Source organism: Fomitopsis serialis (assembly GCF_022376445.1).
Source record: "Fomitopsis serialis strain Sig1Antser10 chromosome Unknown B0H18scaffold_287, whole genome shotgun sequence".
NCBI classification, from domain to species: domain Eukaryota; kingdom Fungi; phylum Basidiomycota; class Agaricomycetes; order Polyporales; family Fomitopsidaceae; genus Fomitopsis; species Fomitopsis serialis.
The window spans coordinates 14,766-36,515 of record NW_025955247.1 but is presented as its reverse complement, the minus strand read 5'-3'; the positions used below and the strand labels follow the sequence as shown (position 1 = coordinate 36,515).

Genomic DNA, 21,750 nt, shown 5'->3' with positions numbered 1-21,750 from the left:
TCCGGAGACGGCTCGGCCGGCGGTGAGTTGTTTCCCACGCTCGATTTCTTAAGTCACTACTGAACAGACCCCTTTTAGGTGCATACTCTCAGTACTGCACGCATAGTCTCACAATAGTCTCATACCAAGATCCTCTACACGGGTGTCGAACCTGCTCTTTGCTAATACGACCCGCTTATGACGGTATTTCTGTACAAAAATTCCCGCGCGTGATTGATGGTATTTGGTCTTTGGTTTTGGTGCATTTGGTATGCTTAGGACTCAGGTTTCTCACTGCAGATCCTGCCGAATGTCAGGTCTCAGAGCTCTGTTCTTGTCAAATTTCAGTGTAGTACGTAGCAGATGACAGCTTCTAGGTACTTGCAACTGTTCTCGGTGCTGGAAGCTATTCATGCTTTCATGCAGCAGCCAATGAGTCAGTTCTCGGCAAGGTTTTGGTAATTATCTACGTTTGCTTTGGTTCGACTTTGGTACCAGTGCAAATCAGGGATATAACATTCATTTACGAGACATATAGCTGTGCTAGACATACGGAAACCGTCGTAATATGGAGGCCATGAATTCAGTGTTTTGATGCCCGGCAGGCCACTGCCACGGGGACTATCAAAATGGGTCACTTCAAGTATTATGCGCACTTGGACACGCACTTCAAATGGATTTATGTCGAACACAAAGAGCTTCGGGAACTCGGTATGTAGGAGGCGTTGGCCACTGTACTTATCGATCGGTGCTACTAAATATGGTAGGTCTTCGGGTGCTCTCGGGGTTACCGTAATAGGAATCCGGCGTCGACTTCCGTACCAAAGACGTATTACCGAGCACGTACCATAGCATTACCAAACCCATACCATTCCCCAGACACCTGAGATGGCTTAGACATTATGTATCTTCCAGAGTCGAGTAAGCAAACTCATGAAGACACTCAGAACCTCGGACCATAACATAGGAAAACTTCAAAATCAGACACCTGTGACCGTGGGCATATTATTTGTACAGAAATAAACTCATACCCGCTTCACCGAGACGCGCGACGCTTCCAATGCGGTGACAGATGCATGCGTGCGAGGCGGGCTTGGGTCTGTCACACTGTAGAGGGCAGTGTGTGCCGCTTGCTGTGAATCTATCTTCTGCTCTTGATATATTAAAGAAAGATGGCTTAGGGTTTCTCGACACTTTTTCCCCGGAGCACGGAGCAGAGGAATATGCGCTGTCCCCTGGTGGCCAGTCCATCAACTACTGACGTTGCCGTGGCGGGAGCACGAGTGTCTATCGGCCATGACTTTCAAAAACCTGCTGTCTGCATCAAGCGGCTGCGACATGAAACGTTCCGACTAAGGTCGGATTGCGGTGAGCGAAACGGTTCCCACTTACACAACGGCGGCCAGATCTCACGAGTGGCAGTGAACGAAGTCTCAGGTGATCCACAGTACCTCGTGGGCTGCGTACGGGGATTCTGCGGCGTATGTAGAAGTTCACCGGGAGATGGCGCAGACATGTCAGCAGGTTAATCGACCCACTGACAGTGTCTTCCTCACGGTGAGTCTCGTACGCATGTCAGTGAAAGTCTGTTGCTCCGCTGAAATTGAGTCGTGTAATTCCTGTGCACAGTATCACACGGCAAATTTCGAACCAAAGTCCGCACACACAGGCTCCCTGAGCGATGCGATTGCCAGAAAGAAGGAGAAGTCGTTCCCAATATACGCCACGCGGCACCCCGGCAAGCGTGCATAGACGATCCAACGGGGCGGGAAATGCCGCCCTCACAACACAACAACCGTACAGATCGCCGCTTCGTAGTCCAGAGACGTCACAACGCCGTTCCTCGAGTTCTTGGTGTCCACGGCCTCGATGATCTTCGGGATCCATACAGCCCATTCTGTCCTAGCCTGAGGAAGATTCATCTCGAGCAGGAATCCCGTGATACAGACATACCTGGAAGTATGTCCGCCTACCACTTTACTCGACATGATCATAATTATCATTGACTGTCGTGAATGTTGTAAGGGCTCTCTGGACCCGGTTGCCGTACACATCAGGTATGTAGGCACACACATATCGAAGGACAGCGATCGGTTGCGCCTTTGCGTAAAGATTGTCACCCTGACATGACGTTGCTCGGAGAGGTGTCACGCATCCTGCATATGCAGTGCACGGTCTCACCGAAGCTACCGACAGACATGCAATGCAGATCCCAGAGCTGTTGACCACTGGCAGCAAACGCAGTGAATCTGGCAGATCGCTGGAAGTCGCGAACGGAACCTGAGCTTAGATCGCTTCCTTGCAGAGATCCGCACAAGTCAGTATCTCGGCATCTGTCCGTATAGACCCGAGTCTTCTCTGCGAGGATGCCGCTTCTCCACTTTAGGACGCGAAGTCGCCTGGGGGCGCCACTATCAATCACTTGGACTGTGGATGTCGAGGCTAGTTATAAAGTTCATGTACATGTTGGCATCTGTGATGCATGTAGTACCCACTTCCAAGTATCAGAACCTCGTGTGCCACGACGCATAGATGCATATATGCGCCAATGTGACTTTCGTCAACACATCTGCGACCTCAATGGAGATATTCGCCGCAGTAGAGGTGATCATGAAGTCAGCGCCAGCGTCAAGACCCATCAAATTGATCGATCGAGAAACCCAAACTTTCAAATTCATATCGTACCCTCTCTTACATTCTGTACATTCCCTATCACAGGCTTACCTACTACACTACAGGATTTGTAAGGATACAGAGTATGCGATGAGATCTGTCACGACCACGTCTCGGGTCTGGGACGCGTGCAATTAGCTGTGTTCGTTGAAGCAGCAGAGAACCGGCTTACCCGAAGTGGCCTCCCTCGGCCAGGACTTTGTAACTCGCAGAGCGGCCGTCGGCGTTGTCGAAGGGGACAGTGTTTCCCCACCATGCCTGGATGGTGTTCTTTCCGATGGCACCGGCAAGGGGGTACTGCACACAGAAGAAGATGACGATGATCGAAATAGCAACACCCGAATCCAGACCCGCGGACAGGACGTCTGATATGCGCGAATGTCAACCACGCCGATCACGGAGGCAGCATGGGTACCCACAGTTGTACTTCGTCCACCACGAGAAGTGGCGGCGGCGAATGATGTAGTTGAAAATGAAGCCCACGATCGCCCACGGCACGTAGTTGATGGCCGTTGCCGGCGGGATGGCACCAGTTCCGCTGAAGATGACAGGGAAGTTGACGTATTTGACAAATGAGTTGGGCCACTTGAGTGCGACGAGGTAGGCAACCAAAGGACAAACGGCGCCGACAAGGAAGAACCAGACAAGACCGCTGGGAGTGCCGACGTCTTTCAGCTCTCCAGTGAGACACTGAGATCAACTACTTAAACTTACTAATAAATCTGTCCCTGTGAGAACTGGCGGGCCGGGCCAATCACACCCCAGATGATCGACGCAGTACCGAACACTTCAGTCGAGGGGCACTAACGGAGGGCTCAGCGTAAGGACAGCAATCAACTACGCTCGTAAAGACTCACGATGAAACCATTTGCTTGGGACGGGGAGCATATGTCCGGAATGTTTGTAAACATCCATGCCTGCACGGCAAGCTGCACCGTGCCAGCAATAACGGTAGCGACCACCTGCGCCCAGAACATCTCGCGTGGGTTGATCTTCATGTAATGACCCAACTTGAAGTCGGACGTGAACGTCAACGCTTGCGCCATGGTGATGTAGCCCCAGGTCTTGAACATCATCATGGCAATGGGCCGACCGGGCAAGGCGTAGCCGATGATCAGTTCGGTGATGACACTAAGAGAGGCAAAGATGAGCCGACAGAAAACACTGCGCGAGTGTCTGACGTACTTTAATCCGAGTTGCTGGTTGGTGATAGCCTGAATCATGCCGACTGGAATGCAGTACACGAACGCTGTGATGGAAGCCACATGGGACGGATGACATGGCTAAATATATTGAAGTGCTTACCGATGACCAAACTGAGTACGAAGGCCCAGACAGGGAACTCGGTGTGCCACACCTCAATAGACACGATGCCGAACACGAACATGATGGCTGTATGACCTAGCTTTAGCGCAACGTATAGAGGTAATCTGTCATACTGACCAAATATACACATGTACCACCATTCGGAACCTGACGGTACCGCGACATGAGGCGAGAGTGGATATCCGGCTGGTCGCTCATGGCGCGACGGGATTGGACCCAGATTTGCTTGCGGAAGTAGAGGAACGTGTGCGTGATGATCGACGTGATCGACGCAAACGACAGCCCGTAAGTCATGGCGAACGTCGTCGAGAGGAAGAGCGGGCTGTATGATGCGTACTTCCCCATGTTGAGCGAGGCATCCGGGTTCGTAATGGCGGTGACGTTGTAGCTGTTGCCATAGCGGTCGTATGATCCCCTGGAAGAAATTCTGCGAAGGAACCATCGTCAATAAATGTTGAATCGTCGTAAACGAGTGGAACTTACGGCATGTACGAGCTATACCAGGTGTTCGTGTAGTATAGAATCGGCGTGAGGATCCCTTAGAACTCGAGTGAGCAGACCATCATCAGCGATGCAATACCGAACTTACAGAAGAAGAATACAAAGCCGACAGTAATGTTGCCTCTGCCCACCATGGCGTTGCGAGCGGTGACCCGATGTACGAGATCTGGGCCCAGTCGAAGGTGAGCAGCGACATGCCCTACGAACGGCATCAGACAATGTGTGTATTTGATTATGCCTCTCACTTACCAAGCCGCTCGAGTAGCCGAAGAGCTGATTGACGACTACATTATTCGGGACGATCCAGCAGACCCAGTTGAAGTACGACATGGCCTGGAAGATGTAATCCGGGAACCAGTACCAGCAAAACGATCCCAGGAACACAAAGCCGAAGAACCGCTCTCGGCTGATACCACCGCGGTTACCGATACCGGAGTATTGCTGCTGGTGAAGGGTATTGAACACGCGCAAGTAACCAGGTTGGTGGGCCAGACTAGTAGGGGCGGATAAAACGTGGATATGCTTCAATTGGAGAAGGGCTTACTCATCGACGCAGGCTGGACAAGGAACCTTCGTAGAATGCCACCGATCGAGAACCCGATCAACTGGGTGCTCATCACCACCATCCACTGATCTAATCACATAGTCAATAAGAATGATGGATGGTGGTTATGTTCCAGACGTACAGATGAAGTTGTACTCCTGGCTGTAGTACACTCGTTGAACGGCAACGATATCGGTCTGACAGGGATGTCAGCAACGCATCAAAATTCGGTTACATGTATGCAAACCGCATATGCCGAGCCCGCGCCTACACCCGCCATGATAGTGATCAGGACGTGTTCCTTGATGGTGAATGGTCCAGGATTGAGGGATACGCCTAGTATCTTGACCTTAGGCATGAACCTGGCCCAGAAACGCCCAACGGGGAACGACAGCAGCAGTGCAACGTACTGTGTAGACGATGAGCGATCGACCTAACTTATGAGAGAATTTTTCTTACGCTGCCGACGTTGACGGACGGGTAACGGAAGAAGAAGAACTGGTTCATGCCTGGGATAATTACCGCCCAGATGATACCCATGACCCAAGTTCGAATGGTCGACGACGGCATGTCGAAGTCGTCCGTGTTGGCGACGGCTGAACGAACCTCAGGATACGGCGAGTCATCCTCTGGTAGGGCATCGTTCGTAAGCACTTCGTCAAGTTTGGGTCTATGCACTTACCGAACTCGAGAGCTTCCTTGTCATCCAAATTAGGGTCGTCAAATTCAGTTACCGCGACATTATCCTTCACTGCTGTTGGTTGGGTCATTAGCATCCCCGTGAGTCAGCGGTCGAGAAGCGAGCGTGACTGACCGCCCTTCTCGGCATCCAGCCTCTCCTTGTCGGGGATGGAGCTAGTGCTCGAGCTCTCCAGGTCATCACGTACGCTGGCCATGGCGATGTGTGACGCGGAAAGGACGGGTGGGTGTCCGGGAAGACGGGAGGCGAGGGAGTCCTCCTCCGCCATGTGGGTTCTTATGTGCGCCCGAAATTTCTCCAATGCAGATAAGGAGCGCTGGGAGGTGGTGTGTCTGCTGTGTGTAATTGCGCCCGTTGGCATATGGTTGCATCTTATCGTGTCGAGAACTGGGTAGACCAGGTACGAGATGCTTACCAGCACGGTCGGGATCCAACCGGAGGACAGTGACGCTGGCCCCAGTGGAAGCTTCCCGTACTTCTCAATGAGCTGAGTCCCGGCGAGTCGGCTTGGACCTGGTGGAACACATGGTGCGCCTGTCCCACCCAGTATCTTCCCCTTGATCGTGTACGAAGAGGACTTCCGGTTGCACCGAATTTCGAAGAATGGGGCCGCCTTGTCAAGCAGTCCCGCGACAACACATGTCATGACGAGGTGCCATATCAAATACCGGGGATATAGCATGACACTGTTCCCTGTAGTGGTATATCGGTGCGCGAGTCCATGCCGAGAACGAAGAGCTGAACGATAATAGACGTACCAGCGTCAGCATTCCCATGTCCCGCATGTTCACGATTGGGCAACACCCCTGGGCCATGGCGCCGAATTCTAATTTTTCATCCGGAACTCGCAAGATAGCATGCGAATCAAGTCCTAGGCTGGGCGTAACTTACTGGATGGCGGCTTTATCGGCGGCTGAAGGAAGCTACGGGCCGCTATGAGTCTAGGTAAAAGTGTTGGAGCCGCCTATTGAGCTTGGGGTAAAGTTCATGTGCACGCGACCATATGGGCTTCCGGGGAGTGTTTGTATGGTTCCGAGAGTCTGTTCTCGCGGGCCTCAACCTTGCTATCTAATCGCTGGTACCGTCAGGACGCTACCCAGGCTAAGCAAGAGTACTTTGCAGCTGCACTTGCCTCTGGTACTTCAAGTATATTCAAGATGCAGGATGAGACGTCGTCTTGACAGGGGGCCTACTACGAAAGGATTATGTCAAAGGTATAGCTTGACAGAGCGCTTGACGTCAAGTTCGGACTTGACGGTGAGAAGGTTATGACCGAAGTGTAGTGTGAGCCAATTATGGTCGGCCGAGGTCTCATGTGGCCTAGCGTAGTGTGCGTGGCAACAACTTCGCCACTTCTAATCGTGTGTCTCGCCGCAATATGCACGGAATCTTGACGGAGACCATAACACACTTCTTGCTGATCTCCTCCGTGATTAGGGCTGCTCAATTGGCACGACACGATTCTGGTGAGATGCCGCGAGTGGATCCTGAGTAAATCTGTACAGAATAACTCAGACAAGCCCGGTGCGCAGCGCGTGCTACACGATACCTGCAATGTTATCATGTCAGCGTTGAGAACTGGTCGAGAAGACTTGGGTAGCAACTTTGAACTTATCCGACCAGCTTTGGATCAGCTTCCGGAGCGAGAAAGAAAGACACATGTGTTCCGTGCCGCCGGCTGAGGAGCCTGGCTGAACGTTGAAACGTTGATGCTTCCACGACAGTCGTCCAAGCCAACCATTTCCTTTTTAGGCCACGGGTGTTGCGATCGGAGATTTCCACCCGGCGGCCTCCGAGCTTGCCTGCACGTGATCTTCTGCTAAAATGGATTTTATACTGAACGCTCATAACTTGACGTGAGCCACCGTGGCACTTGCTGGACACAGCTGCTGTGACAGCATGACGACTGCTTACTTGTCGTAACACCAGGCCTATTGTATCTGACAAGTCCCGACGCAACGACATGTCGGGTGGAGCAGAACCCAGAACTTGTGGCCTCATTCACCTCCCACAGCAAGCGAGTCTCGTTTCGGATGCCGACGAAGAGGTTCGTCTATCCGGATCCTGTCGTTGCCTGGTGTATCATATTTTGGATCGACTATTATTACCCATCCCATTGTTACGGCCAGTATTGATAGGAACCTACAGCGATACTAGAAATGCCTCAGTCCTCTTTCTGATGGTATGGTGGTCATCACGATTGTAAATTCTTGCATCGTGACCTGCCCTGCTCTCCGAATGTCTTGGTGAAACTCATACGTGTGCCAACTTGCACTAATACTAACATCGTCTGTGCAATAGGTATTCCTGCTCTATACACATTTGGCTGCGCGGCGCCCGCTCGATGAGGCTACGGGCTTCCGAGGGCTCGGACACGTCGACTCACAGAAAGACACGCTCACCGTCGAGTTCACCATCGCAAAGCCGCCGCAGCGGGCTATACAGGAGCCGACTATTCGCCAGAGCAGGTCGACCGGGCGTTCAACCAAGAAGAAAAGCAAGGTTCCGACTGAGTCGCGGGAACATGTCATCGCCATCGAGCTCCTGCAGGACAAAACAGCCCTCCGCACCCGCAAGGGGGACACGGGTAGTGTTCTCTGGCGCGCAAGGTGAGCAGTCTATCACCCTGCCCGTCAGGCATCCATCTGCCCTGACGTCTCGGCAGGAATGACGCCAGGCGCATTGACATAGTCCAGCGTTGATTTCGCGCAGTATGTCCTGCGAAGCTATCATACCCGGGCACCCGACACGCTCTTGGACGCCGGCTCTCTGTCCGCTGCACATGTGCTCGAGCTGGGGTAAGGAACTACCGCTTTGCTGGTGTCCGGATGTTAGCTTATCGCACAGCGCGCCCTTGGTCACGTCAAATGAGAAGTGCTGGAACAGGCCTGCTCGGCATCGCACTATCGCCCATCGTCGCCCGCTACACACTCACAGACATCGACGCACTCATCCCGTTGATACGCAAGAACCTCGCACACAATTGCAACCTACCGAACTTAACCCGCAGCACCACGGCCAGACGATCGGCACATGGCACCAGCGGTCCCGCACCCAAGGATGAAAAACACGCTAACGTCGTCGTGGAAGCGTTGGACTGGGAGCAGCTGCGCGGTGCCTCACCGGCCTTGCGCAAATCTTCATTCCAGTATCCACCTATTGACGTATTGCTTGTCGTCGACTGCATCTATCACCCATCACTACTGCCAGCTCTACTATCCACCATTGACCACTTAACAACACCAGGTGTGACGGCCGTCCTCGTGGTCGTCGAGCTGAGAGCAGAAGATGTCGTAAGGGAGTTTCTGGCGGGATGGCTGAGCATAGAGTCGAACGGGATGTGGCAGGTGTGGAGCGTCCCGGAGGTACTTGACGGTCCATATGCAGTTTGGGTTGGGTGGAAGGCACCTCGCGATGATAGCAAGAGATAACAAGCTGTTCTAACTCTGGCTGGACTGGATTGTTCGGGATTCCGTCTCACCAAATCACGATACCGGCCTACGTTGACGATGTATTGTCATCTGGATGACAGCGACTCAAAAGTATACATCGAACATGTACCATGCCAAACGATCTGGCCCACTATCTGACCCGTCTGCGTCACCGTCGCTTGCGGCTCCCACCGTCTTTGCGTGACGCCTTGCCTCCTGCGCGCTCAGCCTTTTCGCTTTTTCTTCTACGCTGTTTCAATCTATCGGCCTTCCTAGCTGCATTTGTCTGGTACTTGATGTTCTTCGGCTTCGTAGCGGGCTTTGATTTTGATTTTGCCCGACCAACTAAAGCTGGCCCGTTCGCAGAGCGGGCCATATGGCTCGCGTTCACGATAACGCGACCGGCCGGATGTGATTCTCGTGCCTGAGAGCCTGAGACAGCATTGATCGCTCGCGCGCCGTCTGCATCCGCGTCGGAAGGTGAGTGCGACCGTATGCCCGACCGCGGTCCGTGAATCAGCTCGTCTGGGTCGAAGTCCTCGACCACAGTGACCGTGGCGACTTGTTCCTCGTACTCGTACTCGTCTTCTTTCTGCTTGCCCTTCCCCTTGTCGATGGGGACGGAACTCGATATGCCGCCCCACTCCTCTTCATCGTGTTCTTCATCGCTGACTGGACGCAACATTAGCCAACGACATTTAGATGGAGGGAGTCAGACATACCGGCTGCGCCGTACGCCCGCTCTGTCTCAGCCGCATTCTGCACTGCCCGTTCAGCGAGCATTTGTCGTTTCTGGAAAGCCTTGTGATGAGGGGTCTGTGCAAGGTATGCAGGGACGTGAACGCACCTCCCGCCTAGCCTCTAGTCTCTCCTGCTTTTCTCTCTCCATTGCTTTCTGTTTGGCGACCTCCTTCTTTTGCAGTTTACGCTTGTGGAACCCGGTCAAAAACTCTCTGGCAAGGCAGTTGATGAGAGAAACAGTTCCAGTGTGCCCATTACATACCTTCGTGCAACATCGTCGAACATAATTTCTTTGACCTGTTCCTTCTTGGCCCGTCGTTTAGCAGCAATAATCTTGTGCGATTTGGTTAGCACGGCCAAATTTGAAGACCCCATAGTGTAGCGTAGGTCGGTTACACCGTCTGCACAGTCAAAGCAGTCAGAGTCGTCGGAGGAGCGGGAGGAACACTGGCAAAAGTTGATCGTTGGTTCATGGCGGCTAATAGCAGCTAATAGCGAGACAGAACAGGATATCACGTGATTTGGTCCATAGCGTTACCCGACCGCAGTGCTCTGCTGCCCAGTGCTCAACGACCCTCGACGGCGTGGCTGGTTCTTGCCTATTCCCTCTGCCTTGTGTACATTTATCACGCGTAATTTCATTCTAGTCTAGCTCAGACATCCGGTTTCGAACACCATGAACTCGCTATATACCCTTGGAGTACGCCAAACAAACTCCATACAGGCGGACTTGGAACGGTTACGGACTGGCGACAAATCTGCTGCTTTGTTAGGTCTGTAAGCATTTTATACGCACATCTGGAATCTCTGGATTACAGCGCAAGAGTGTACGATGAAACGACTCCTCACGTCTGACAGGGCAGATATCTGCGTCGCTGGCTGCCATGCATCGAACAGTGGATGACTATGATTCCATGGCGAAGAGGGAAATCATCAAGGCGAAACAGGAGAAGGCCATGATGTATGTTCTCTCCTATTGGCTCTGGGTGCAGGCCTTGAAACTAGCGGAATAGCTGACATATCGGTCAGGCGTGTCCAGAAATTTCGGGCCGACTATTCAGAGTTCCGAGCGCAATTCGAAAAGTTTAAGACCGAGGTGAGTCTTTGACGCGTACTGTACTACTCAAGTGGGCTAAATCCTCGTGTTCTTGTGACAGCAAGAAGCGACGGCGCGCTTGGAACTGCTTTCGGCGTCATCATCATCCACGACACCGCTTTCTGCGGGAATGGCACGACAACGATTCATGGCGAATCAACACTCAAATGCGAGTGATGTCTCCGAGTCCCCTTTTCGAAACCCGTCCGCGATGCCAATGTCCGACATGCGCGAGCAACACGCTCTTCACGAACATAGCTTCATACAGAATACCGAGACTCGATTGGACGACTTCATCGCGCAAGGGCGCGCGGTGCTTGACGACCTCGTAGAACAGCGGACAGTCTTGAAAGGGACACAGCGGCGTCTGTTGGATGCTGCGAACACGCTGGGCCTGAGTAGGGATGTAATTGGATGGATTGAGCGAAGAAGGTGAGCACTACCATGGAATCCCACCTGCAGTATCTGACAAAATGAAAATCTGTAGTACACAGGACATGTATATCTTCCTTGCTGGCGCGATCTTCACATTCGTTTGTTTCTACCTGATATGGAGGTACCTGGGGTAAGGTAATGGGAGTTTCGAGCTTTCTGAGATGGACCTCTGCATGTGGCTATGTTATTACCCTATTAGCTCTGTCTCCGACCGACATTGTTCTTTCTGTTACCCGATGGGTCTGAGTCAATACAGCCTTGAATATTGTCGCGGTACCGGGTCCGTGTCACAGTCATTGTCAGCACGCAAGTAGATAAATATCGTATTGGGCGCTTGTGCGATGATTGAGCGTCATTTGTCGACGCCCACCTCCCAAACAGTGAATGTTCCCGGTGTCCCCCACCCTCCTCTGCGACTCGCTTGTCTGATCTCTATTTGGACTCTCCGTAGTCCTGCGCATCTATCCTACCCTCTATATGGCATCATCTGGAGGCAATGAGCGCCATGACTATACTGAAGGTGCCTCGGCCATCGACATCCAACAAGCCTTAACGGCAAGCGCGAGAGGAAGACGAGACTCTAGATATGGAGCAGATGGCGAAGGCACAATGTTCGACGGACCGGGCCACTGTGTGAATCCCAGCAGTGCCTCGAGGATGTCCCTAGACCACCGGCGAAGCAGCGACGCTTGGTCTCGAACATCGAGGTCGCGCAGGGGAAGCGAGGATGGCGGTGGGAGCCGTTCCAGGACCAGTCTGCATCGTAGCCCCAGCAAGACTTCGTATGGCTCCGTTGATTTTGGTGACGACCACTCTGCAGGAGAAGACGACGGTGAGCCAGAGAGCCATGGTATGGCCAGGAGGCGTGCCAGCAGGCCTTCTTCTCCCCCACCGCAGAAGCACGGCGTCCTCGAGAACATCGCAAGCATGTTCACGAGGAATGCTACGGTCATTGAATCACCACCTCGTAGTCGCCGTCCGTCAATTGCGAGCCGTACATCCAGAACGAGACTACTCCGGCGACACAGCAGCAGGCGCTCCGAGGCTAGTTCAGACTACGCGGTCGAATCGGGGGATGAGGGGGACAGCAGGTGGGGCTACTCGTCTGGGGAGGAAGATGAAAGCGAAGGCTCCGAGGATGTCGATGAACTGCGTGCAATGGCCAGCGATAGCGAGCTTGACTTTGGCTCGTATCCCCCATCGCCGAGCGGCGGACCTGGACTACCTCTACTTGCTGGTGACGATATCTTCGGTGGGGAGACCAGACTAGAGATAGGCGACTTTGAGGTACTGGAGCCCCCACCTCCCGGGCCGCCTAGCAGACAAATTATCCACCTTGCGGACGAAGACACTGACATACGCTTCATTGGATTCGAAATTGTCGCATGGAACCAGTGGGCTTGGAGAGCCTGCTGCATTTTGACCTGCGGTATATTAGCGTTGCTCGGACACTGGTTCCCTCGATTGTGGCTGCGTTGGGTCGCCCACGAGAAGGCTTTCAAAGACGCGCAAAATGGTTTTGTTGTCGCTGAGGTGCGTGTACTACTGGCTTCTCGACGTTCATAGTGCCAATGGATCAAAGACTGTATACAGAGATCTTGCCTTAATACAACTACAAACACTAGACTACCCGTACGACCTTTCGACAGTATTCCCCTCGCTGGTCGACCCCGCTGCCCGCCTGCCGCTGTCAAGGCGGCCTTCGCGTACTCAGATCCAGAACGGAAACGGCGATGTTTCGCAGAAACTTGATACTCTTCTAGTCGTGGATTATCGGTATACTCGATTTGCGCTAGATCCTCGGACGGGGTTGTTTTCCCCTGTGAAGTACGTACTCGCTCAGGTGTATTGCTACAATATAAGAGTTGACAATCTTGTATCAGAGATTGGCGAGATCCAGACTGGACGGGTGTCAGCTCTGTTCAACATGGGTTAACCATGGAAGTCCAAACCCAGCGACGTACACTGTTCGGGCTCAACGCCATAGAGATAGAAGGGAAATCCACGATTGCCCTACTAATTGAGGAGGTACGTGTACACCTATGCCCTTGGCGGTCCTCAGAGGCTGAGCAAGCGAACAGGTCATCCACCCATTCTATGTATTCCAAATTGCTAGTATCATTCTGTGGTCCTTGGATGATTACTACTATTACGCGTTCTGCATCCTCTTGATATCGGCCATCAGTATCACGACCACTCTTGTCGAGACGAAGAAGGCGAGTACCCCGCGGCACCCATCACTCACACACTGACCTACTTTTAGACTATTGCTCGCATGCGAGAAATGTCTAGATTCTCGTGTCCCGTCAATGTCTACGTAGACAATGGATGTAAGGTTTCCGTGGGTTCTTTCAATATTTGCACTGACCCCTTTGCTTTGCAGGGATTGAGCGAGAGTCGTCAACCCTCGTTTCTGGAGATATTGTCAACTTGATCGATCCTCCATTGTCTGTTTTGCCCGCTGACATGTTCCTTTTGTCGGGTGATGCCATCGTCAACGAGAGTATGCTCACGGGAGAGAGTGTCCCTGTAGGAAAGGTACCCGTCAAGGATGCAGACCTTGCTAGGTACAAGGACGACAGGGACGTCAGTGGCGATAGCGCGAAGAGCTTCCTCTATGCAGGGACCCGCGTCGTCCGTGTGAGAGGTTCTCTGGCTGCTGATGGAAGCCTCAGGACACCAGCTCTAGGGCTCGTGGTGAGGACCGGTAAGCTCTGAGGCGCGTTCCATCTTACCACTATATGTTAACATGTCACTTAGGGTTCAACACTACGAAGGGAGCCCTGGTCCGATCTATGTTGTTCCCCAAGCCCATGGGCTTCAAGTTCTATCGAGACTCCATAAGGTTCATATTGGTATTGACGGGCGTCGCTGGGTTGGGCTTCTGTGCAAGTGCCGTTCAGTTCGTCAGGCTAGGAGTGCGTGTAGTCATTCTCTTCTGTTGTCATGACGCGCGAACTAAGTCCGTTCAAAGGTTCCGTGGCATACCATACTCATTCGAGCGCTAGATCTCATCACCGTGGTCGTACCTCCTGCTCTTCCCGCCACGCTCTCCATTGGCACCAGCTTCGCAATCAGCCGACTTCGAAAGCTGGGCATCTTCTGCATCTCCCCAAGCCGCGTTAATGTCGCCGGGCAGATCAACGTCTGCTGCTTCGACAAGACTGGCACGCTCACGGAAGATGGACTCGATATCCTCGGCGTGCGCGCCATCGAGCGAAATACGGACAGCTTCGGCGAGCTCCTCGAGGACATCCACGACTTGCCCTACAGTCAGCATAAGGCGAATTTCCTCTACGCGCTGGCGACCTGCCATTCTCTGAAGAAAGTCAACGGCGAGGTCATCGGAGACCCGCTTGACGTTAAGATGTTCGAATTCACGAAGTGGACACTAGAGGAAGGAGATCTCGCTGGTACCGGTGTCATCAAGAGTCGTGCTGGAGGCGACCGCCCGGCTGCTCTGGTGCAGACAGTGGTGCGACCACCTGGGAGCGCTCAATTCAGGGTTGAAGACGCGCTTAAAGGCGGCAGGGTATGCTCTATCACACCTGCTCGTCGGCAATTACACAGGTTGACTGAGAGATAGCATGCGCACTTCCTTGAACTGGGTGTTATTCGCGCCTTCGAATTCGTCTCTGCTCTGCGCAGGATGAGCGTCGTTGTCAAGCGGCTCAAGAGCCATAGTATGGAGATCTATGTCAAAGGGGCTCCGGAGGTCATGGCAGACATCTGTGACAAGGACTCCTGTAAGTCAACGTTCTCCGGTCATCGGTGGGTCGCAACCTCACATAATCATCCAGTCCCGCAAGACTACGAGGACCTCCTGTCTTACTACACACAACGTGGATATCGAGTCATTGCCATCGCGGGGAAGAGCGTGGAAGCGTTGACGTGGCTGAAAGCTCAGAAGCTGAAGCGGTACGCTTCAATAACAGTCAAACTCATTCACCGATTTTGACGTGCGAGACAGTGAGCAAGCTGAGTCCGGCCTCCGCTTCCTTGGTCTAGTCATTTTCGAAAACAAGTTGAAACCCGGGACGACGCCAGCCATACAGGCTCTGCGTGCTGCGCACTTCGCATGCAGGATGATCACGGGCGACAATCCACTAACTGCTGTGAGCGTAGCTAGGGAATGCGGCCTCATCAATCCCGCTGCACATGTCTTCTCTCCAGTATTCATCCGAGGTAAGAAAGCCGTTGAACTGGACAGCACCCGTATTGACATGCACCAGGCAATGCGAGCACGCCTTTGTCGAAGCTGAGGTGGCCATGTACGGATGACGTTGCTTGGGAGCTTGACGACTACAGCCTCAAGCCTCTACCTCCTCCTGCGCATCATACCGTCGACGAGGACGAGCTTGACTTCCACGATTATACACTTGCCATTTCCGGAGACGTGTTTCGCTGGATGGTGAATCATGCGCCTTTAGAGACACTTCAGCGCGTAAGCCTGCCATCCATCACTCTCTGAGACATCCAGTCTCACACATATCGTCTTCCCAGATGCTCGTCAAGTGTCAGGTTTATGCAAGGATGTCGCCGGACGAAAAGAATGAGGTTGTCGAGCGCTTGCAAGGGCTGGGATACACCGTCCTGATGTGCGGAGATGGTGCAAACGACTGTGCTGCGCTCAAGGCAGCGGACGTTGGATTGTCGCTATCGGAGGCGGAAGCCTCTGTGGCTGCGCCGTTCACAAGTCGGACACCTGATATTAACTGCGTGCTCGAAGTGATCAAGGAGGGGCGCGCAGCCCTCGTGACGAGCTTCAGCTGCTTCAAGTATATGTGAGTGTTGGGTTTAGTTGTCGAAGATTGGTTTCTGATGTGATTGTGAAGGGCACTGTATTCGCTGATCCAGTTCACCACGATCACATTGCTATACTCCTTCGCATCGTCTCTGGGTGATTTCCAGGTACGCTCTTCATGAATGCAACTTGATTGGCTGCTCATAATGCTTTCAGTTTCTGTACATCGACCTGTTCATCATCATACCCATCGCTGTCACCAGTGAGTCCGGGTCAGAAAAGTCCACTGTTCTGCCCTGACACCGCCTCAGTGGGTCGCACCGCACCCTTCCCGAAAATACACCCCAAGCGTCCGACCGCCAGCCTAGTTTCCAAGAAGGTACTCTCGAGCCTCGCTGGTCAAATCATCATCACGTCGACATTACAATTCTGGGCATTCATTTGGGTACGACGACAGGAATGGTACGTCTTATCAGTCTGACTTGCGCGTCCCATGCTCACCAGTGCATGACAGGTATCAACCGCCACCTCCGAATGACCCAAGCGCAGATGACAACAAGTTGGAGGCGACCAACTTTGAGAACTCCACGCTGTTCCTGGTATCGTGTTTCCAGTACATCCTGGTGGCAGCAGTCTTCAGTATCGGGCCTCCTTACCGCCGGCCAATGTGGACAAATGGTGATTGATCTATTGCTGCTTGTCCGAGCGGCCATAGCTGATGCACCGTCACAGGTCTCCTCATGATGTCCATCATCGTTCTGTCGCTGTTCAACATGCTCGTCTTGTTATCCCCTCCCCGTCCGGTCGCCAGCCTGTTGGAGCTCGTTCCGCTCCCACCCTCTGCACGAACATCTATCCTGGTCATGGTCATTGTCAACATCGCGCTGTCCATGGCGTACGAGCAGTGGGCGACTCAGGCCGTCTCAAGGATGGTCGGGTATCTCATGGAATTTCGTCAGCACCAACGTGTGAAGAACGGTAAGATGTACAAAGCTGTGGAGGGAGGCATGCGATGACGGCGGCGATGCCTTTGGATTGATGAGCTCCTGCCATTAGCCCGTATGTGCGTTCCGCCGAACAATGCCTCTGTAATCCTCTGATACGGGGAGCCGTGATTGACGTTATGTTACATGTCGTTGGCTGTGTTACTATATTCAATGCTGTCGTGCAAACATACTTTTCATCCTTGGTATTGAGACTTCAAGTTGGCCTTGGGCGTACAACCTGAGGGTGTTCGGCCCTTTCAACTAAGTTATCAGATGGCGCAAACAGTCACTGCGCCTGTCAATCCGTCATCCCACTCGTTCTATGGTCACTATCGGTGACCAGTGGTCCATCACGCCGGGGATGTCTTCCGTTGACGGAGGCGGTCCGCAGTCGAATCTCGACCGTTCGGTTGCGACGGATGCCTTGGCAGTTGCCGGTTGCATCTCTCGCTGCCGGTAATCGGAGTATAAATTGGAAGGCTCAGATGCTATTGTAGCTTCACATCCCGCAATGGTCTACAATCGGCATTCGATCTCAGGAATCTAAGATGAGGCAAGTAGCGCACAACACATAAACTTGGCTTGTGCAAATAGCCCGGATAATTGGGTCGCGTTCCCATCCTCGTCCTCTTCCTCCTCCTCGATCTCTTTCTCTCCCGTCACTTCTGGGTCGATACCCTTTCTGCCCTGGGGGCTTGTCCATTCCTTGTCTTCCTTCCGCCGTCCTAGTGTCGAACGCAGGAGCCAGTCTCCGCTCATTTGCACCTACTCAGCCCATTATCACCTCGAACCTCGTTCCAAGATGCTCGGCTCACCCGCAACAGCATTCCTCGTCTGCCTCCTCTCCTTGTCCTTCTCTGGCTTCGTCAATGGCGCACCTGTCGGGCCCGACCGTATCCTGATGGCGCCGCGCCAGGCAGCTACCCCGACTATGGTTACGACGACCGAGACTATCCAGATGTACGTGGAGAGCCTTGTTGCGTTCTAACCTCGCGCTCATGCTCCGCAATGCATCGCAGGCCAAGTGGTCCCATGCTGGAGACCTGCCAGATTACGCTCACCCCGAACCCGGACGGTAACTACCAGGAAGTCAAGTCATGCACATTGTCTGCCATCAGTTCCTCGTCTGGTGGCTCCGGCGCAGCGGCTGCTCCCTCTGCTCCTCCAGCTGCCTCTGCTCCTCCAGCTGCCTCTGCTCCTCCGGCTGCCTCTGCTCCTCCGGCTGCCACTGGACCTCCTGCCATCGTCGTTGTTGTGAGTACTCTGCCGATTAATGTCGTCTCGTTTCAGCGAGTATCGGGCCACTGCCCCGAATTGTGCTATCGCCGGAAAGTCACTGCTCATGGTATTGACTGCGAAGTGCTCCCCGGAGCCCATGAGGTGCTGTTGACTCAAGAACGATGAGGCCTCGTTGCTCAGCACCCTGCTGTCCGATTACCTTCGAATTATGAATACTTCATGCCGGCGAGAAACGAGGCACATCCGGTTGACTACGCCGAATGTGTTCCACCACGTGCTTTATATCGCTTGGCCAATCATGTCAGGCTCTGTTACCAGGGTTTGACATGAGGCAGGGGTCTCAAGTTCGTCGCTCGGAGGTTCCTCCTTATCTGGCAAGCCATGGCGATATCATCGAATGTAACTCAAAGCGGCGTGGGGCGTGACTAGTGTCGCCGCCTTCGCACGGCGGGCGCGGACGACTGTGACATGGTACACCCTGTAGGTGCTGGGTCTGGCAGTCGACAAATCGTCTCCAGATTGCCCGCTGCAGTATCGAGCTAAAGCCCCACGAAGCCACAGTGACATAGAATTTGCATAGGCATGTGTGTTCTGAGAGTTGTCTTCGACAGTGTTCAGTCTTGCGCAGTGCATGATCGTGGCCCGCGCTCGTTGACTGCTTCCACATCAGAATTTATTGACGCTCACATTCCCATCGCGCAGGGTACTTCTTCCATCGACTCCTCCGCTATCTTGGCTACTGGTACCGCTGCCCCGTCCGTCGCCGCGAGCGCAACGGTGTGTTTAGTATGTCTTTCCCCATGTGGTTGGTACTCACATGACAACGCAGGGTACCGCAGCAGCCTCTGCTACCAGTGCCGTCGGCGCTATCAACAACGGGGCAGGCGGTGCTGCTGCCAGCGTGAGCGCTGCCTCGTCGGCGAGCGCCGCCGCTGTGTCCAAGACGGCCGTGTCCGACGCGGCGAAGACTTTCGTCATCCCCGGCCGGCACATTCTCATCCTTCCTGTCGGCCTGATCGTCTTCTGCGTCATCACCGGGACCATGTTGCTTGTGATCGTGTTCCAACACTTTGAGCGCATGCGCTATCGTAGGGTGAGTCGGCTTCGACTGGTGCGCGCGTGTCATGGGGGTTTACGCTGGTTTTTGCAGGCGTTCCGTCAGCGCAAGCTTGCTGAGCAGGGCGCTGGCATGGGCTATGGTGGCATGGGGTGAGTTTGTATGTAGTTTCGCTGGACGTCCCCGCTGATGACGATGGCTTGTTCTGCAGGAAGGCGTAATGGTGATATCAGTGGGTTCCATCTAGAGTTGTTCGACGGACATAGTCAGTTTCGACTCTTACAATTTTGCGTTATTTGCTTGTCTGTTCCGGAGGATGGCCAATCCTACGGATGCATGTACTCTAACCGCCTGGGCTTGTGGCAAATACTCGATGATTTCCCGGCAACTGATGACTTACGCTAGCCCTGATGTCTTCGCGAGCAGAGCCTGCTTTGTTGCTGTCTGCACGCTGCCTGTCCCTGCGCTCTCAAGATCTCACCTCCTGCTTGGACTTTCAAACACGGCGGCAGGGTCATGCTGCTTATCTAACGATCACGTTTCCTATGACGCGGTGCCCGACCAGAACTAAGTTAGACTCCAGCTCATTCGGAATGGGCAATCTACATAAACAGGGGTCTCGCACACTCCTGACTGACATTGAAACGCTAAGCATCGGCGCAAAGCTCCCGCGTAGGATATAAGGAACTCTCGTTCACCAGTCCTCCCAAAAACATCCGCGCGATGGCTAGCTTACCTCTCAGATCCGTTGACAAGTTCTCTGTGACTTTCGTCGTTGACAATTGCATAGAATGGTCAGTGCTCTCGAGTCGCAGGTGGTTAGACTATGGCTGATGCGCGTGCGCCAGGATGACGAAGTTGCCTCCGGGCTTCACCCATGAAATGAAGCAGCACCTCTCACATAACCCTCCGGTGGACGATGTCACCGGGGCGCCTTTCGTGGATCTGGAGAATTGCTGCTGCGGTGAGTGTGTTTCGAGATCTAGTCGTACAACTCTCTGAACATCGCTCCGTAGGCGCGCATGGGTTCTCAGCTCTCATCGTTCGTCTCCTGAATCTTGCAGGTGTACCAGTGCTGATGGGTACCGCACGCAGGAGACGCAAATCGAGGGCGAGGCGGCGCACTTCACGCTCTTCGACACAGGCCCAGACTCGCGCGCGATCGCGCGGAACGTCGCCGCGTTGCAGGTCGACACGCACAAGGTCGAGCGGATCGTCCTCTCGCACTGGCACGCCGATCACAGCGGCGGGATGCTCTCTTTCCTTCGCATCCGCGCGCAGGAGGCCTGCCGCTCGCCGTGCGTCGTCGACCTGCACCCAGACCGCCCCGTCGCGCGCGGCATCTCCGTCCAGGGGAAGGTCATCGGACGGATGCCCAATGACCCGACGTTCGACGAGATCCGTCAGCTCGGCGGTGTGCCGGAGACACATGCGGAGGGGCATGCGGTAGCGGGTAGCACGGTGTGGGTCAGCGGTGAGATCCCGAGGGTGACAGAGTTCGAGACAGGGTTACCCGGCGCGGTGAGGTGGACCGAGCAAGAGGGAAAGACGGATTGGGTACCCGAAGAGGTTTGATCTCTGTCGAGTCCCGCTGCGTCCGAGCGACTGACCATTCGCAGCATATCATGGACGAAAGATACGCTGCCATCGATGTTGCCGGTAAGGGGCTGGTACTCTTCTCTGCGTGAGTGTCATTTGCACCACTGTGAATTGTAACATACGCTCACAGTCAATCTTTGCCTTGCAGTTGCTCCCATGCTGGTATAGTCAACGTGGTCAAGGATGCGGTAGCGAAGTTCTCGAGGCCGATCTATATGGTCAGTACGACAAGTCTTCTCCAAATACTGACCATTAGCTGATGAACCACTTTCAGATCATCGGTGGATTGCATCTTGCAGGGACTGACCTCGTGCCACGCATCGAGCCCACGGTGGAATTCCTGGCCAACAAGCTGCGCCCGGCACCAACGTACGTGCTGCCGATGCATTGCAGTGGTTTCGCGGCCAAGGTAGCGTTGGAGCATGCGCTGGGCGAGGGGTGTGTCCCTGCCGGCGTAGGTCATAAGTTTGAGGTGACTGGGGATCGTGAAGCGGAAAAGCACGTCTTTCCTCCGTCTGTTCAATAAGCCAGAGAGGTCTGCCCTGATGTCGAACCACCAGTCTGAATTTGTGTATCTCTGTAACGTACAGGGCGGAATATAGATTGTACAGTGCAGTCACCACCAAGGAGTACACCATCTCATACGGAAGGGGAATACGCGCTATAGGGTGTTGTAAAGTAGTTACAGAGGATGCTCAG

The 21,750-nt window shown here is 53.7% G+C and overlaps 7 protein-coding genes across 7 annotated transcripts; 5 read left to right on the top strand and 2 right to left on the bottom strand.

Moving 5' to 3' along the window:
* Positions 1-2,820: 2,820 nt before the first annotated feature.
* On the bottom strand, positions 2,821-5,919 carry B0H18DRAFT_1088862 (OPT oligopeptide transporter; the record flags this gene model as incomplete). The annotated part of the gene is made up of 16 exons (XM_048032251.1): positions 2,821-3,017; positions 3,072-3,304; positions 3,367-3,455; positions 3,510-3,783; positions 3,838-3,901; positions 3,958-4,053; positions 4,113-4,393; positions 4,611-4,678; positions 4,729-4,923; positions 4,956-4,972; positions 5,024-5,113; positions 5,166-5,220; positions 5,271-5,432; positions 5,483-5,619; positions 5,706-5,777; positions 5,838-5,919. 16 exons carry the CDS (start codon positions 5,917-5,919, stop codon positions 2,821-2,823), a joined length of 2,112 nt encoding a protein of 703 aa, XP_047885162.1.
* A 1,767-nt stretch (positions 5,920-7,686) lies between these two features.
* B0H18DRAFT_1088861 (uncharacterized protein) lies at positions 7,687-9,154 on the top strand (the record flags this gene model as incomplete). Its single annotated transcript, XM_048032250.1, has 4 exons — positions 7,687-7,770; positions 8,025-8,332; positions 8,420-8,521; positions 8,599-9,154. 4 exons carry the CDS (start codon positions 7,687-7,689, stop codon positions 9,152-9,154), a joined length of 1,050 nt encoding a protein of 349 aa, XP_047885161.1.
* A 169-nt stretch (positions 9,155-9,323) lies between these two features.
* B0H18DRAFT_1088860 (nucleolar protein 12-domain-containing protein) lies at positions 9,324-10,270 on the bottom strand (the record flags this gene model as incomplete). Its single annotated transcript, XM_048032249.1, has 4 exons — positions 9,324-9,826; positions 9,877-9,946; positions 10,002-10,107; positions 10,158-10,270. The coding sequence occupies 4 exons, from the start codon at positions 10,268-10,270 to the stop codon at positions 9,324-9,326; spliced, it is 792 nt and encodes a 263-aa protein (XP_047885160.1).
* A 195-nt stretch (positions 10,271-10,465) lies between these two features.
* On the top strand, positions 10,466-11,758 carry B0H18DRAFT_1058583 (V-snare-domain-containing protein). The gene is made up of 5 exons (XM_048031085.1): positions 10,466-10,668; positions 10,754-10,856; positions 10,925-10,991; positions 11,053-11,423; positions 11,479-11,758. Exons 1-5 carry the CDS (start codon positions 10,572-10,574, stop codon positions 11,558-11,560), a joined length of 720 nt encoding a protein of 239 aa, XP_047885159.1. The 5' UTR covers positions 10,466-10,571; the 3' UTR covers positions 11,561-11,758.
* Positions 11,759-11,781: 23 nt separating this feature from the next.
* B0H18DRAFT_1058579 (Ca-transporting ATPase) lies at positions 11,782-17,420 on the top strand. The gene is made up of 18 exons (XM_048031084.1): positions 11,782-12,959; positions 13,009-13,253; positions 13,310-13,454; positions 13,508-13,642; positions 13,690-13,756; positions 13,810-14,133; positions 14,187-14,344; positions 14,401-14,958; positions 15,013-15,172; positions 15,227-15,344; positions 15,397-15,611; positions 15,659-15,870; positions 15,930-16,210; positions 16,262-16,337; positions 16,387-16,432; positions 16,482-16,632; positions 16,685-16,848; positions 16,903-17,420. The coding sequence occupies exons 1-18, from the start codon at positions 11,904-11,906 to the stop codon at positions 17,184-17,186; spliced, it is 4,395 nt and encodes a 1,464-aa protein (XP_047885158.1). The 5' UTR covers positions 11,782-11,903; the 3' UTR covers positions 17,187-17,420.
* Positions 17,421-18,133: 713 nt separating this feature from the next.
* Positions 18,134-19,688, top strand: B0H18DRAFT_300982 (uncharacterized protein). Its single transcript, XM_048037454.1, has 3 exons — positions 18,134-18,410; positions 19,098-19,172; positions 19,225-19,688. Exons 1-3 carry the CDS (start codon positions 18,165-18,167, stop codon positions 19,606-19,608), a joined length of 705 nt encoding a protein of 234 aa, XP_047885157.1. The 5' UTR covers positions 18,134-18,164; the 3' UTR covers positions 19,609-19,688.
* Positions 19,689-19,953: 265 nt separating this feature from the next.
* On the top strand, positions 19,954-21,707 carry B0H18DRAFT_300933 (beta-lactamase-like protein). Its single transcript, XM_048037453.1, has 7 exons — positions 19,954-20,246; positions 20,301-20,416; positions 20,469-20,494; positions 20,548-21,021; positions 21,072-21,136; positions 21,200-21,269; positions 21,326-21,707. The coding sequence occupies exons 1-7, from the start codon at positions 20,176-20,178 to the stop codon at positions 21,575-21,577; spliced, it is 1,074 nt and encodes a 357-aa protein (XP_047885156.1). The 5' UTR covers positions 19,954-20,175; the 3' UTR covers positions 21,578-21,707.
* The last annotated feature ends 43 nt before the right edge of the window (positions 21,708-21,750 follow it).

What these genes read in the sequence shown, in the direction of transcription:
- B0H18DRAFT_300982 (XM_048037454.1), top strand. Translation starts at nt 18,165, where the DNA reads ATGCATCGCAGGCCAAGTGGTCCCATGCTGGAGACCTGCCAGATTACG. An exon ending in CTCCTGCCATCGTCGTTGTT is followed by an intron (nt 18,411 to 19,097) that starts GTGAGTACTCTG and finishes CCCATCGCGCAG; the next exon opens with GGTACTTCTTCCATCGACTC. An exon ending in CCGTCGCCGCGAGCGCAACG is followed by an intron (nt 19,173 to 19,224) that starts GTGTGTTTAGTA and finishes ATGACAACGCAG; the next exon opens with GGTACCGCAGCAGCCTCTGC.
- B0H18DRAFT_300933 (XM_048037453.1), top strand. Translation starts at nt 20,176, where the DNA reads ATGGCTAGCTTACCTCTCAGATCCGTTGACAAGTTCTCTGTGACTTTC. An exon ending in TCTGGAGAATTGCTGCTGCG is followed by an intron (nt 20,417 to 20,468) that starts GTGAGTGTGTTT and finishes ATCGCTCCGTAG; the next exon opens with GCGCGCATGGGTTCTCAGCT. An exon ending in CGGATTGGGTACCCGAAGAG is followed by an intron (nt 21,022 to 21,071) that starts GTTTGATCTCTG and finishes GACCATTCGCAG; the next exon opens with CATATCATGGACGAAAGATA.
- B0H18DRAFT_1058583 (XM_048031085.1), top strand. Translation starts at nt 10,572, where the DNA reads ATGAACTCGCTATATACCCTTGGAGTACGCCAAACAAACTCCATACAG. An exon ending in CAAATCTGCTGCTTTGTTAG is followed by an intron (nt 10,669 to 10,753) that starts GTCTGTAAGCAT and finishes CACGTCTGACAG; the next exon opens with GGCAGATATCTGCGTCGCTG. An exon ending in TCGAAAAGTTTAAGACCGAG is followed by an intron (nt 10,992 to 11,052) that starts GTGAGTCTTTGA and finishes TTCTTGTGACAG; the next exon opens with CAAGAAGCGACGGCGCGCTT.
- B0H18DRAFT_1058579 (XM_048031084.1), top strand. Translation starts at nt 11,904, where the DNA reads ATGGCATCATCTGGAGGCAATGAGCGCCATGACTATACTGAAGGTGCC. An exon ending in AGGGCTCGTGGTGAGGACCG is followed by an intron (nt 14,134 to 14,186) that starts GTAAGCTCTGAG and finishes CATGTCACTTAG; the next exon opens with GGTTCAACACTACGAAGGGA. An exon ending in CCGGCCAATGTGGACAAATG is followed by an intron (nt 16,849 to 16,902) that starts GTGATTGATCTA and finishes GCACCGTCACAG; the next exon opens with GTCTCCTCATGATGTCCATC.